The following is a 15,868-nucleotide window of genomic DNA, read 5'->3' as shown; positions in this document are numbered from 1 at the left end:
CCAGTCCAAAAATGCCTCATGATCTGTAAAAACCTCATAAAACCTACATCCTTTTTTAATATTATTTGGAGCTATCTTTGTTTACATCAGCTCATGATACGACCTAATTTGAATAGTGAAGTGTTTGTACATAGAAGAATGGAAATCAAAGGTCTTAAAAGAAAAAAAATATTTTTGAATTTTTAATCCATTTGATTTCTAAAGGGGGTGGATGAGTGACTGGAACTACCTGTGTTATTTAAAACTGGCCTTGGAGTAATTAATTTGCTGATCCAGTAATGTGGGGCAAATTTCAATCTTTCGTGTTATTTACCAGCATTTGCAAAGTATCAGGTCACTCTGAGAACCAAGATTAACTGTACCGGCTTTGGAAGCTGCCATAAGGATTAAGAATTTTAGTATATGCTCTAATTTAATTTTCTGCTGTATTTAAAGCACTTGCAGTGTAGCAAGTTTTTATGATATGTATGAAAGGCGGGGCTCCTGTGATGCAGATAATTTCAATTTGTGGTATGGAAGTATTTAGAAAGTATGGTGATTTTTTCTGAATCATATCTGAACTGTTTGCTAAATATGAATGACATTTTCAAACTGTATATAGTGCCCTTTTTTTCCCACAATTTTAAATCTTTTTTCATATTTCCAATTATTTTACATGCAATTGACTACCTATGATTTGCACAATTTTTCTTTTTTTTCTTAGAGTCTGTGCAGAAACCACAGGAGCTAGCAGCACTTACTATCACAGTTAGCTTGGCTTGTCATCTTTTGAGAAATTGTGAAAAATGAAAAAGAAAAAAAAATGTATTACATCTGACTTGGAGTCTGGAACAGATCTTGTCAAGACCATCTTTAGGCTGTACTTGTCTTACTGATTTTTGGTATTTTAAAACCTGTTTTTAAGTCAGTGTTATTGCTGAGCTGAAACCGATGTCCTGATTACCTCATACGCTGGTGTCAGTCAAGAATGAGCTGTATTGAAGCAAGTGAAGTTTAGGTGTGTAAAAACAGTATGAATGGAGAATCTCATCCAGCCTGTTATTCTACTATAGTCTAACTGTGCCTTGCAGTGGCATTTCCATCTGTTCCTCTTGTGGGTGGCTATATAGAGTCAGAGCAAAGGTTCATCTAAGTCATACACTGTTTGTGAGACTGTTTAGTATTGGAAACATCATGAAAGGGATTAAGAAACAAGGCAGTTATGGAGTGATCTTTTCCTTTGTGTAACCTTCCAGCTACTGATAGTTGGTCAAACTTTTTGAGCTAGAAATTTTCCTCTTAAGAGTACAGCTGTTCAGGCAGCTGTAATAGCCATATGCTGTTTGCTATGTCTGACCTATAGTCCCTGTGACAGCATTTTCTAGCCTTGTTAATTTTCCAGGGCCTGGTTGGCAACTGGCACTGGTGCTCTGGCAGGCTGCAGTGCCGATGCCAGTTGGAGTGCAGAGCAAGGACACTCTAGCGGAGTGCCCCCTTGCCACAGCCGTCTGCAGTACCCAGTGCCTGCACTCTCTGTGCAGGAGGATGCGCAAAGATTTCGTTCACATGGCTTGTCTCGTGGTTTATAAAGCACCCCTGACTGCCATACATTAAAATTGAAGTAAGACCCATTCTCAGAAGGAGTTTCCTAGAGCAGGTTGGTATTGGCTGTAGCCATGCTTTGCCTTCTCTCAGAATGTTTTTTCTGCTGCTGCTTGTAACTCTGCTTTAAGAAGGATTTTGACAGCCAAGATTTTTAGTCATTAAGGTGAAATTATTTCAGCTTTGGAGAATGTTTGAGCAATAGTCCTGGGATGATCCTTGCACTAGGAGACCAGTCCTTGCAAAAGAGACTGAGGAAGAGACAGGAAAATTTACCCATGATTGTAGATTTTTACCACATGGTTTCAAAGGGTGTGGATGATTTGCTCATCAACATCCTCATTTGGTTTGAAGATAATGGACTGTTTACAATCCTTTTATACTTACATACAATATTGGAAGTCCAACAGCCTGGCCTATAGTTGTTGAAGAAATTACTTGGTCATGGAAAGCCACTGCAAGCTGCAAGTGGGAAAAACTATACATTGAAGAAGCTCATAGAAAATGCTGTGTTTTAAGATGTATAATGCACTGCCAGGTTTGATTTTAAGCATAAAATAAAGTAGACTTTGTCTGAGTTGCTCTCTTCATGTGACTAGAGCCTTTCTCCTTAGGAAGCTGAACAGACACTCTAAAGTTCTCGTTTCCTCAGATTCTACGTCCACACCAGTGCAATGCCAAAGCTTGTACTCTGAAGACAGTATCCATGCTATGAAGGCAGTCTTGAGAGCTGGGGTTGTTCAGCCTGGAGAGGAGGATGCTCAGGGGAAGCTTCATAGTGGCCTTTCAGTATATGAAGGGGCTACAGGAAAGCTAGGGAGGGGTTGTGTATAAGGGCATGCAGTGATAGAACGAGGGGTATTGCCCTTAAACTATAGTGGGATAGATTTAGAATGGATATTAGGAAAAAGTTCTTTACTATGAGGGTGGTAAAGCACTGGAACAGGTTGCCCAGAGAGGTGGCTTAATAAATTGCATGTGCTTTGCTTATTTTTGTGTGCTGCTGTCTCCCCATTTGAGCCATGCAAGGAATACCTGACCCCACTCTAAAACAGTCCAGTATGTCCAGATCCCTGGAGACATTCAAGGTCAGGCTTCATGGGCCTCTGAGCAACCTGATCTAGTTAAAAAGGTCCCTGCTCACTGCAGGGGGACTGTACTGTATGATCGTTCTTTGATTCTATGATTTCAGATTGAAATAAATCTTGCTAGCCTCTGTTGGAATTGTTCCAGATAGTGCCAGTCATGCTAGATAAGAATCAGGGTATGTTCCTTTGTAATAGTCAAATGCCTCTCAAAATACTTCTGTCTGCTAAAAATTATCAGACAAATTTATGGCTCCTTTAGGTAGACCTATTTAGAGAATCAGAAATACAAATTCATGATGCAGATACTCAGTCGTTTCATGTCTTCTGAGCCCTGGTAGCCGTACATGTTTTAACCTGTTACAAATATGCAGTACCTCAGTTAAACAGCCTGTTTCTCTACTTAGTTTACATACATTATAATGAGTTAAGATCATACAAGGAGTCTTGCAAGCATCATGTGAGGCATAATAACCTGTGAGTGCCTTTGAGCCCATAGGCTTTTGGGAAAGCCTGCTCTTTTTGTATTTGATACCATGTGTTGTACAATTGTACAAGGTTAGAGGGGGAAAGCTACTTCCATCTGACCTCCTAGAATGAATGTAAGATAAAAATATAGCCAAACATTAATATATACCGCTATTGCCATGCAGGGTGTATAATACAAATTTCCACAGAGGGCCTTTAGAATGTGATTAACTTACGAAGTCTTCCCACCAAGTTCTCTAGCAGTTAGTTCTCCTTCACAGGCAAAAGTCAAACCCCTCAGTAATAAAGATTAATCTAAGGAAATGTTTCAGAATTCCATAATCCCTTATCTTTCACTTAATTTTACTTAGTTGATTTAAACACCAAGCTCTATCAGGTTCCATCAGTGATCAGTCACCTTCCATTCTATAGCTATCATACAAACTGTATTCCAAAGCAGTGGGTGTAAATTGTGATATGTGGTGTTAGGAAGATCAGAGTCAAAAGCATACCAACTGAATACTTACAGTGACTTAAAATTATTTTTTCATTTACCTATATTTCTTGTGTTTTATTACTCACATTAATTGATTGGCTGTATTTCTATTTGAACTGGCTAATTTTGCTTTTAGATTTCTTTTCAAAGCTAGTTTTGTCTTATTCCCTCACATTCTGACCACTTCATTAATTTGCCTTTTCTCTAGTGCAGCCAATCAACGACAGGCATTTTCATAAAGCTTTTTCTTCTTCTATGCTGTAGTGCCTAATTAAAGTGATGCTTGCTAAGAGATTGTGGAAAACATCATTAAGATGGTCTGGTTTGGTCTTTTCCGTATCTGCCATGTGCATGTTTCAGGTCAGAGTTTGTGAGTAAATGGGACAGCAGCATCCCAAAATATTCTTGCGCAGAGATTGTGACAATGGACAGAATACAAGGAGACTGTGCCAGTCCTGTGCCACTGGGAGATGTGGAGAGCAGCAAGACTGGAGAACAAGACCCAGGACTAGCTGTGTTGGAAAAAGCACAAGAGTTCTTTCAGATTTGTGATCGGGAAGGCAAAGGCTTCATCACTCGTCAAGACATGCAGGTAAAACAAAATTGGTAATGTGAAATGCACAATGACAGAAACTCCTAATGCCCTTAATGAGTTGAGACTGATTAATTTAGAGTTTAAAATGTTAACACCCTCCTGATAACTTGAAAGAGATATGTAAGATTTCTCTTTGAAGCCTTACATAATGCTTACATTTGTTTCCACAGACAAAGCAACAAAAAAGTGGAAAATCAAAGTAAGTGAAGTTCAAAAAAATGCCCCAGGAGTTTAATTCCATTCTCATTGAAAAAGCAGAAACTCTAGTAAATTAATTACTTCACAATTTGCCACAGCATCATGAACGTGTTCAGTTCAAAGTTCTTTCTGTTTTTTTTTCAGCAGAATTGTGTAAATAAAGTCTTTCACTTCGGTTTCACCTGCCAGACAATGGTGAACATTCAGCTGCATTGTATATATCTGTAGGAAGTCTAGAGGAACAGTATTTTAGTGTTATTCAGCATTCACAGTAATCTTACCAAATTGTTCTTAAATTGTTTGAGGAGCCAAAATCAGATTTGCTGACAATGTCAATGAAAAAAGGCAGCTATATTATAAAATCTTTTGAAAATGGAATTGAGTGCATATTGCAGAAATGCTAAGATGGTTTGAACCAGTATGTGGCAGAAAACTAAAATGTACTCAAGCTTGACATGCCTATGCCTGACATAATTTCATTGTGCTAATCCATTTCTACTTCAGTACTTAAGGATAAAGTAGAACTGGGGAGTGGTGACAAAGGAAATTCAGTGCAAACTACTAACAAGAGAAGCATCTAATATAAAATGTAGAAACCTTTCTTATCCTCAGAACAAAGATGTATCTCCATGTAGGAAAATGCAAGAGAAACACTTAACTGTGTTGGGAAAATAAAAATCTCATAGTAAATTGCTCAGATTACTAGCTCTCAAGAGCTTTCTGTGCAGTCGTGTGTTGCTGGGTTTTGTGATGACCTGTGCTAATTCTGCAAAGTTGAAAAATGATGGGAGTAGAGATGCTTGTTGTATATATATAATCTACAGTATTTAATATATTATATAATCTTTATTATATAGTATAAATTATATAATTAAAGTAACCAAATGCAAACAAATATGTTGATTTGGGTAGGCCCAGACCCATAAAGAATTTAATAGATTATAATTGTATAGTCTTTAAAAAAATTGTAGTATAGTAATTATATTAAAGATTTACTCCTCCCTGATTATATAATGTGGTTTATTTTAAGATTATGTTAACCCTGATTGTTCAGAAATTTTCATTCAATTTGAAAATATCATATGTCCTCAACTTTAAAATAGACAAGAGGTTTTCTGAAACTGCTAGAAGGCAAATTCTACTTGAGACTTGAAAACATAGCTTTGCACTTTGGGTCTTGAGGTTATAATGGCAAAATGTTTTGATTTAATCAATATAGCAAAAATGGGTTCAGATCTTGCTCTTAGCTATTTTACCTCTGTCTTTTCATTTAGCAGTGTAAAAACTTGTTATTTTCATGTAAGTCAGCACAGACATTGGGAAAGCACAGAGCACATAGGGTGGCAATTTCTCTTAAAGCTCCAGTGGTATCTTAGGGTATGTTTTGGAGGGGGTTTGTTGGTTTGTTTTAAAATTTTTAAGAGCTTTATAGCTAAAGGATCTATGTATTTTTATAGTAAGCCCAAAATGAGCAAATAAACACAAACACACTTATGAGACCAACAATGACCCTGTTTTCCTATTAAAAAAAAAACAACCAAAAATTAAAGTTTTTTGGTTGTTTTTTTAATAGAAACAAGAGGCTGGGAAAATTGTCTTAATCTTAGTAACAATGGTGTTACCTCAGTTCATCAAAGTCAGTAGATTATCCTCAGGGAATTTAGTGGGGCAAAATGTTGTTACATTGTTCAAAATCTCCTTTTTCCTTTTTTTTTTTTTTTTCCTTCAAGAAAATGCAGGTAGTTGTGGTGTTTCCTACTACAAAATTAGTTTGTAATGGTTTTCTCTCCAGTTGGGGAGAAGGGTGAGTGAGGGACCACCTAGTTCTTTGTTTTTGCCTGGGCCTAAACCATAACAATGGGTGTGATTAAGTGAGAAACTGGTAATAAGTCAGGTGTTTTGCTGATTAAGTAAGTTATTTAGACTGAATGTACATAAAGTTTTCTTAGTTTTTTGGAAGCAGGCAGCAGTGCACAATTAATCCTTCTCAGAAATCCCTTAGGATTCCAGATAGTTCTGTGCTTTAGAAGCTCTGTTGCTTTCCTTTCTCAAGATCACCTTGGAATTCCTTTTACTGCTCTTCCCTTCAACTCATACAGGTTTATAACATATACCATAAACCCTTGGTTGCAGCCGGAGTAGTCCTGATTAATGCACTCAGCCAATTCTGACATTGGCTCTATGGCCCTGGATATTGACTAGTGGTTTCTATTGTTCTTGGATTGCAGGAGATACTTTCTTTGGCCCTAAATCCCTTCCTCAGCATGGAACAGATAAGCGCTTTCTGTTTTGATGAACTTTATGAACCTATTAGCTTGCAGTTTTAATATGTTGCTTATGCAATAGGAGTTCAGGGAAGGGATTAAAGTATTAACTAATAAAGCAGGGAGCTTGACTTGTTTATACTTCACAAACTAAGGAAGTTTTACTCTTCTTAGTACTGTCTCCCAGTGGAAAACCCTGCTTCTGTAGTTGTTTGCCACTCCAGTTTCCTCCTATTTCTGGGAATCTGTCTATACTGTTAAAATAATTACAGTTGAACGATTAGGGGCATTTTTTTCTTTTGTGCCTGTTTTTAGACTCTCAGGAAAAATAAGTGATTTTGTGGAGCTGGTTTAATGAAGTTTTGTCCTTTTTTTGTAGAATCATAGAATCATTAAGGTTGGAAGAGATCTTAAAGATTATCAAGTTCCAACCCCCCTGCCATGAGCAGGGACCCCTACCACTAGATCAGGTTGCACAAAACCTCATCCAGCCTGGCCTTAAAAACCTCCAGGGATGGGGCATCAACAACCTCCCTCGGCAACCCTTTCCAGTTCCTCACCACCCTTAGAGTGAAGAATTTCTTTCTAATATCTAACCTAAAACTCCACTCTCTCAGTTTAAAACCATTACCCCTTGTCCTATCACTATCTTCTCTCATGAAAAGCCCCTCCCCATCTTTCCTGTAGGTCCCCTTAAGGTACAGGAAGGCTGCTATGAGATCTCCCTGGAGCCTTCTCTTCTCTAGGCTGAACAGCCCTAACTCTCTCAGCCTGTCTTCACAGCAGAGCTGCTCCAGGCCTTGGACCATCTTGGTGGCTTTTTGTGTCAACAAGCTGCATTTCAGAAGCAGACAGTAATGAACTACATTTAGCTCGTTACAGGAGCAGCAGTTTTGCTCCTTAGGCCATGATGCATTCTTAGCTTTGTTTAATCTATTTGTTTATTTACACATTTTAAAGTGTTTTAATTAGGACAGCATACCTTCTATAATGTTCTAATTTAGGGGGTCTCTTGCTTGACCTCACAATGCTGAAGGAACTAGGTGTACAGTTTTTCTGTCGACTTGTGAAGGCCATTTCATCAGAATGCTGAGACGCTACCTCATATTCTGCCTCTTCCTCATGGACAAGGAGATTGTTCTCACTGCTTTGTTGTAAAGGATTCATAAAGACCAATAATGAAGTCATAAATGCAAATCTCCCTCAGTTTATGGTTTTTTTACTCTGTGATGTATTTGAATTTTCACTCTGGGAAACAAAAGGAACTATTATTCTGTATTATAGATTTTCTGTAGAATCTAGTCTTCCTCTCATCATGGGTACTGCATGTCTTGTCATTTCAGAGACTATATCCTGAGTTACCCCTTAGCCTGGAAGAGCTTGAAAAAGTTTTTGTTACATTGGATGCTGATGGCAATGGCTCACTTACCCCAAAGGAGTTCACCACAGGATTCAGTGAGTTTGAAAATCATGTCTTCTGTATAGAGCTTTATTCTTATTCTACACACTTCACATCAGTAAAGAAGCATTTTATCTGAACAGTGCACTTAATAATACTCACAGGGAGCCAGACTGTTCCCTAACAGATGAAGAAATATCCAAATTATGTCTATAAATAGATTGAGGGTTCCAGGGTCTTTCTTGTGTAAGATGACAAGCTGTAGCAAAATATGAGACATACAGTATAACCATCTGAATTACACCTATTTGGAGTAGGTCTATGGTGGTGTAGATCTATCAACAAATTTGGAAATTTTGGAAAATTTCCCTTGGGGAAAAAAAAATCTTGTGTTTTATTTAATATCAGGTCAATTAGACATGAGAGGTAATTAAGATTACCTCTGAGATTAGTGTTAGACAATGTTGAACATGTGTTAATACTACTGTCCTTAATGTTGGGGGAATGCTTTCTACAACAAATTAATTATCCAAGGGATGTTACTTTATTTCTAAAGAAAACAGGATGTGGCAATTAATTTTAACCCTTCATGGCAAATGATAAGTTCTTTGTAACTGCCTGCTTTGCAGCAGCACTCTTCCTGGCATGTTCTCTGTGTTAGTGAAAGGGTTTTTTATACCCCAACTGTGACATTCCAAATAAGATGTCAGTGAGACTGTCTTTCGTTGCTTGCAAGGATTCATTTTGTACTTAAATTTAACTCTGTCACTATAAGCATCAAGTTTAAGCACTTCTTCACACATAGAAGAATCTCTTCTATATGTGAATTGTAACTTTAAATCTCCCATTTTAGATATAGATCAAGTACAGAATTATAGAATCATAGAATGGTTAAGATTGGAAGGGAACTTAAAAATCATCAGAATCCAACCTCCCTGCTATGAGCAGGAACACCTCACACTAGATCAGGCTGCACAAAGTTTCATCCAACCTAGCCTTGAGCACCTTCAAGGAGGGGGCATCCACATCCTCCCAGTGCCTTACTACCCTCATGGTGAATAGTATATTCCTAATATCTAACCTAAGTCTACCCTCTTTCAGTTTAAAAACATTACCACTTGTCTTATCACTGCCCTCTCTGGTGAAAAGTTTCTCCCCACCTTTCCTGTAGGCCTCCTTCAGGTACTGGAAGACTGCTGTAAGGTCTCCCCGAAGCCTTTGCTTCTGCAGACTAAATAGCCCCAACTCTTTCAGCTACCTCTTTGTAGCAGAGGTGCTCCAGCCCTTTGATCATCTTTGTGGCCCTTCTCAGGACCCTCTCCAACAGCTCCATGTCTTTCCTGTGCTGAGGGCTCCAGAGCTGTACACAGTACTTCAGGTCTAGCCTCACCAGAGCAGAGCAGAGAGGCAGAACCACCCCCCTGGCCCTGCTGCCCACACTTCTTTTGTTGCAGCCCAGGCTGGTGTTGGCCTTCTGGGCTGTGAGCGCACATTGGCGGCTCATGTCGAGCTTCTCATCTCCTGCCACCTCCAATTTCTTCTCCTCAGAGCTGCTCTCTTATCAACTCTGCCCCCAGCCTGTATTTGTGCCTGGTATTATGCCAACCCAGGTGCAGGGCCTTGCACTTGGCCTTGTTGAACTTCATGTGGTTGGCACTAGCCCACCTCTCCAGCCTGTCAAGGTCTTTGTGAATGGCATACCTTCCCTCTAGAGTGTCAACCACACCACACAGCTTGGTATTGTCAGCAAACTTGTTGAGGATACACTTAATCCCACTGTCCATGTCTCCAATAAAGATGTTAAACAGCACTGGTCCCAGTACTGACCCCTGAGGAGCACTGCTTGTCATTTGCCTTCACTTAGACACTGAACCATTGACCACAACTCTCTGAGTGTGGCCATCCAGCCAATAACTTATCCACCGAGTGGTCCATCTGTCAAATCCATATCTTATCTGTTTGGAGACCAGGATGTCATGTGGGACAGTATCTTAATAAAGAGTATGCTTTAATCTGCAAATTACCATTATTTTAAAATTAAATAATGTATTCCTGCTGTCGCAAGCCGGTACTGGGGGGCTTTTCATAAGTAAATGATGCCTATTTCTTAGTTAAAGGAAAATAATTTTCAAAGGTGGTTCATGCAAAATCAAAATTTTCTTTTAAGGGGGGTTATAAATGGCTGCCATCTCCAACAGATCCAGAGCCTTGGCATTCCTCCTGTCCAGCTGCTGGAGCCCAGTCCAGAGTCCTAGATGGATGTGGCAGCTGCTTTCCTGTTAGCAAGTTCAACTGGTAGTGAAATTAAATGTATATTCCAGAGACACCCACACATGCACATACACAGACACAGAAAGGACACAAGCCACAGGAGACTACGCAGGTTGCCACAGACAAGGCACTGTGTTCAACAGCACCTGTGTGTAGGATTCATATAAAACATAAGGATGCACACCGTTTAGCATGCTACATTTTAACCTGCCAGGACTGACAGATACTTTCTGTCAGGATCCAGATGAGCCAGTTTTACATTTGGCTAGGTGATGATGTTGGCATTCCTAGTAAAAGCAGAAGCTGTACTACATAAAGCTACTTTAGAAAATGGAGAAAGCAGAGTAGTGTCTGGATAAAACTTGTACTGCACTAATTGGTATGGTAGATTCCCATTCATATTTCTAAATGGGGGAAAATCTGAAATTTGCTGTAACCTCTCTTTGCAACATACTCTGTTGTCTGAGTTGTTATGTTGTGCTTTGCTGGGTGCTAGGAGAAGAATGCAAGACAGTGTTGATAAAACAATAAAACCAAACCAATATTTCTCTTTCCTTGGGTCTGTGGTAACTTCTGTATTGAAATTGAAAATACAACCAAAGGTCCTCTGCAGAAAATCACAATGTCTGTTTTGCCTAGATGCCTTAAAACTTCTAACTTAGAGATGTTCAAATAAAATAGCTAGAACATTTAGAATTTGAGGGGATGTATCTGGTCTTCCCCGATTAAGCACAAGTGCCTTAATCATTCATGTGGCAATTTCACTTCAGCATTCTCACTGTACAACTACTGTACTTCTTAATTCCTTTCTTTTTATGGATGTAGCTTAAAAAGCCTGTATCTCTTTGGTTTAGTATTCTTTGCAAGTCTCAGTGGTTTTGGCCGTCTTGTCTATATATATACACACACACTTTTTATCTGCAATTTAAGATAATTTCCATCTTCACCTTTTTTAATTTACTTGAACCCTTCAGATCAATTGACTTCAGTAATAACTATTCTTGCTTAGCCTCATGTTCAACTTAAACTGAAATAACCCTTTTGTCAATCCATGTTTATTTCTTATGAACAATTATTCTATAGTGTTCTTAGCAGTTCCTAGAGCAAAACCAAGGTACAATTATATGTTGTTGGCTAGTGAAAAATTGTTGAGAAAGTAATGAAGGTTTCTTATGACCATGATGTGGCGTCAACAGCCAGGAATATCTGAATCACAGTATCACAGAATGGTTAAGGTTGGAAGTGACCTCTGGAGGTCATCTGATCCAACCCCCCTGCTCAAGCAGGACCACCTCAAGGCAGTAGCCTCGGGCTATGTCCAGACAGCTTTTGAATATCTCCAAGGATGTCAACTGCAGCCTCCCTGGACAACCTGTTCCAGTGCTTGGTTACCCTCACAGTAAAAAAGGGTTTCCACATAAAAAAAGCCTGGCTCTCTCCACTTTGCACTTCTCCTTTGGGTATTGATTATACTCCTGAGCCTTCTCTTTTCTAGGCTAAACATTCCTAGCTCTCTCAACCTTTCCTCACATGAGACATGCTCCAGTCCCTTAATCATCTTTGTGGGCCTTTGTTAGACTCTCTTCAGTATGTACACAGAACTCCATGTGTAGCCTCCCCAGTGTTAAATAAAGGGCAAGGATCACTTTCATCATCCTGCTGCCAATACTCTGTCTAATGCACCTGAGGATACTGTTAGCCTTCTTTGCAGTAAAGATGCATTACACCTGAACAGCCTGGGCCACCAGGATACCTGTGTCCTTTTTTGCCAAGCTGCTTTCCAGCTGGGTAGTCCTTAGCACGTATTGGTGCATAGTGTTGTTCTCCTCGGGTGCAGGACTTCATAATTCCCCTTGTTGAACTTCATGGGGTTCCTGTCAGCCCATTTCTCCATACCATCACGAACCCTCTGGATAGCCACATAATGCTCTGGTGTGTCAGCCACTGTTCCTAGTTTGGTGTGATTTTTAAACTTGCAGAGGGTGCACTCTGCCCCATCATCCAGGTCATTAATGAAGATGTTAAACTGGACTGGATGGGTATTGATCCCTGAGGTACATGCTAGTCTGGCCTCCAACTAGACTTTTGACCACTGGTCACCGCACTCTGTGGCCAGCAATTCAGCCTCTCTTCCATTCACCTCGCTGAATGCTCATACACCCTGTACACCAACAGCTTCTCTATAAGGATCTTGTTGGAGGTCTTACTGAATTGTAGGTCAAAAATATCCACTGCTCTCCCCTCATCTACTCAGTCAGTCGGTCCATTGTAGAAGTTTATTAATTTGGTCATAGAGTCATCAGAGTTGGAAGGGACCTCTGAAAATCATCTAGTCTAACCCCTCTGCTACAGCAGGATCACCTACAGTAGATTACACAGGAAGGTGTCAAGCATGACTTCCCCTTGGTGAATCCATGCTTTCTACTCCTCATTATTTTCTCATCCTTAATGTGTCTGGAAATGGTTTCCAGGATTAGGTGCTCCATCACCTTCCCAGGGATCACAGTTAGGCTGACTAGCCTGTGGTTCCCTTGGTCCTCTTTGTTGCCCTTCTTGAAGATCAAGGTGACATTTGCTTTCCTCCAGTTTTCTGGCACTTCTCCCAGTGATCAATCTAAGATTATCAAGAGTGGCCTCAAAGTGAGATCTGCCAGGTCCCTCAGCACTGCTGGGTACATCGCATCAGGGCTCATTTACATGTACCTGGTTTACTTAAGTATTCCCTGTCCTGGTTGATCGTCTTCCACTAAGTCTATAACTTCCTTGCTCTAACCTTTCTCGCTGATCTCTGGGACCTAGAATTCCTGAGGACTAGTCTTGCTAGTGAAGACTGAGGCAAGAAGGCATTCAATACTTCCACCTTTTCCATGTCCTGTGTAATGAAGCCCCCCATCTTGTTGAGGGACACATTTTCCCCAGTCTTTCTTTTGTCTCCTATGTACTTATGCCCTGCCTTTTTTTTTGCATTTGACTTTGGCCATGACCTCCTTGTTCATCCATGCAGGCCTCCTGACACTTTTTCCTGGCTTCTTATTCACTAGGATGGAGCTCTCCTGAGCATGGAGGAGGTGTGATCCTTGAATATGACCTGCTTTTCTGGGCCTCTGTTCCTTCTGGGACCTTATTCCAAGGGACTCTTCCAAGCAAATATTTGAAGAGGCCAAGGTCTACTCCTTTGAAGTCCAGGGTTCTGACCTAGCTTTTCACCCTCCTCCCAGGCCTCCAGATACTGAACTGCACCATCTCATGGTCACTGCAGCCAAGGCTTTCTTTTGACTTTCACATCCCAAACATGATCTTCCTTGTTGGCAGGTATGAGGTCCAGCAGAGCACCTCTCCTTGTTGGCTATTCTATCACTTAGAGGAATAAATTACCAATGGACTCCAGGAGCCTCCTGGTTTGCTTGTGTCCTGCTGCATTGTCTCTCCAACAGATAACAAAGCGATTGAAGTCCTCAATGAGGACTAGGGCCTGTGAACTTGAGGCTGTTCATACCTGTCTGTAGAAGGCCTCATCCACTTGTTCTCCTTGATTGGGTGACCTATAGCAGATACCCACTATACTGTTCCATTTGCCTGTTCTCTCTTTAATCCTAAGTCATAAACTCTCCATCAGCTCCTCTTCTGTCCCCACACAGAGCTCCATGCGTTCCAGCTATTACTTATGTAAAGACCAGCTCCCCTTCCATGTCTTCCCTTCCTATCCTTCCTAAAGCCTGTGTCCCTCCACTGCAACACTTCAGTCCTATAAACCATCCCACCACATCTCCAGTATCCAATCTTTATGTTATTAATAGAAATATTCCAAATAGATGGAAGAAACTGATACAGGAGTCAAGTTCAGAGAGACTAAAATGCATGTGAGCCAGATGGAGGGAAGTGTTAATAAAATCTAGCTTTGTATATGCAGTTTATACAGGAATTTGAGGTGTGCCTTTGGTCATGCACTAAAAAGAATGTTAAAATGGGAGGTGCATTTTATCGGTAGCAATGCTGTGGTTATTTTAGATTCCTGACTTGTATTTAAGCGTATTAGGAAATAAGGTCATGACATTTTGAAAGTGCTTGCTGCTGCAGTTTATGTCTTTTGCTTATGGAAGTCTGAATTTTTTCGATATGTTTGTGAATTTTTAGTTGAGTGATTTACTGAAAGTTAGACATTAAACTGGGGACCAAGTCGGGCATAGAATTCAGGGACTTCTTGCCATGCCAAGTCCTTTTGTTGTTTCATTATATTCCCTTTTCTTGTAAACAAGTGTGTTTCCCTCACACATTATATTTACTGTGAAATTTGATCTTCAGTAAGTTAATCTTCAATGGCATTGCTTCTTATAGTAAGTTCTGAAATGCTAATGTGAGTAATTTCTAATTCTTAGGCCAGTTTCTTTTGGGGCAGATGGCTTTGAATAATGAGATGATGCAGCAATCGGAAAGTGAAACAGCCTGCCCAGTGAAGTGCAAACAGACTATGAGTGATGATGAGGATGAAGAATTCCAGTTCTCAAATCTGATGGATCGGCTTGGGACTAAAAAGGTTTTGGATGAGTGAGTTTTCACAGCAATAATAACAGAATGTATGGCCTTTTATGATTCAGCTCTGGGTTTGGTTTTAATGGAATCCAAGATGAATTATGAGAACTGAGTCTGCTCACACAGGGATTCTTTAAAAATTACTTTTCTTGGTTGTCAGAGATGGCAAAATGCAATTCCACCATGCTATTGTACTGCAGGCACGTGAAATGTGTGTTTGTGTCGTATGAAAACTATACCATTAACCCATCGATGTACCATGGGTTTTGAACATAGATAATATCTAGCATGTAATCCACACATGCCACTGATTTTTCAATCAAACAATGCATGATGGCTGCTTTTTTAGCAAGGGCTGTGTTTAAAGTGCACCAGTTAAACATAATGTTTTCTCCCCTTCTTCTGCTTTTTCTCCCCTCCATGCATGATTTCATGGTGTGATTGGTAACACTACCTCTTCCAGGACCAAGATGACTCACTTGAAACACAGAATTCAAAAACTTCTTTAAGAGCTTCTTGTGTGTTGGCCTGACATTCATTGGTCAATCACAATGAATACTATAGCTCAAAAAAAGCATGGGGAAAAATGGGAGAGAATCTGGAGACACCGTAGGAGTGTTCAAGAAAAGCATCAGTGATTCTTACCATGAAATTAAAGTGCTCTTCAGTGCTTCTCTTCACCTGATTGCCTGTTAGAGGGAAGAGTTGTTTGCCAGTCATCCTGAAAGGCTTTCATTATGAACAGATTTTTATCACCCACTCTTTCTATCCTTATCCTCACTTGTCCTTTAAATACAGCACTCTTTACTGCCTAGATTCAAGCTTACAATGTGCATGGAAGAGAGTGAGTCACGAAGAGACAAACAAAAGAAGTTATTCAGCAGAATTTTGGGAAAGTACTAAAAAAAACCATTATCAGTCAGAGTAGAACATGTTTTTTCCAGTAACAGCTGAGCAGATTTGGAAAAAAAAGCCCCATTA

The 15,868-nt window shown here is 39.9% G+C and overlaps 1 protein-coding gene across 1 annotated transcript in view; it reads left to right on the top strand.

The window, feature by feature from the left end:
* Window positions 1-15,868, top strand: part of CRACR2A (calcium release activated channel regulator 2A) — a 62,450-nt gene that overhangs the window by 9,743 nt on the left and 36,839 nt on the right. The window contains exons 2-4 of the mRNA XM_051643388.1: window positions 3,991-4,222; window positions 8,031-8,142; window positions 14,734-14,902. Coding sequence (XP_051499348.1) covers window positions 4,055-4,222; window positions 8,031-8,142; window positions 14,734-14,902 — 449 coding nt within the window. The 5' untranslated portion in view covers window positions 3,991-4,054. The remainder of the gene's footprint in view (window positions 1-3,990; window positions 4,223-8,030; window positions 8,143-14,733; window positions 14,903-15,868) is intronic.

Source organism: Apus apus, chromosome 1, assembly GCF_020740795.1.
Source record: "Apus apus isolate bApuApu2 chromosome 1, bApuApu2.pri.cur, whole genome shotgun sequence".
Lineage (NCBI taxonomy): Eukaryota > Metazoa > Chordata > Aves > Apodiformes > Apodidae > Apus > Apus apus.
The sequence above is the reverse complement of the archived record's forward strand: the minus strand, read 5'-3'. Positions and strand labels throughout refer to the sequence as shown.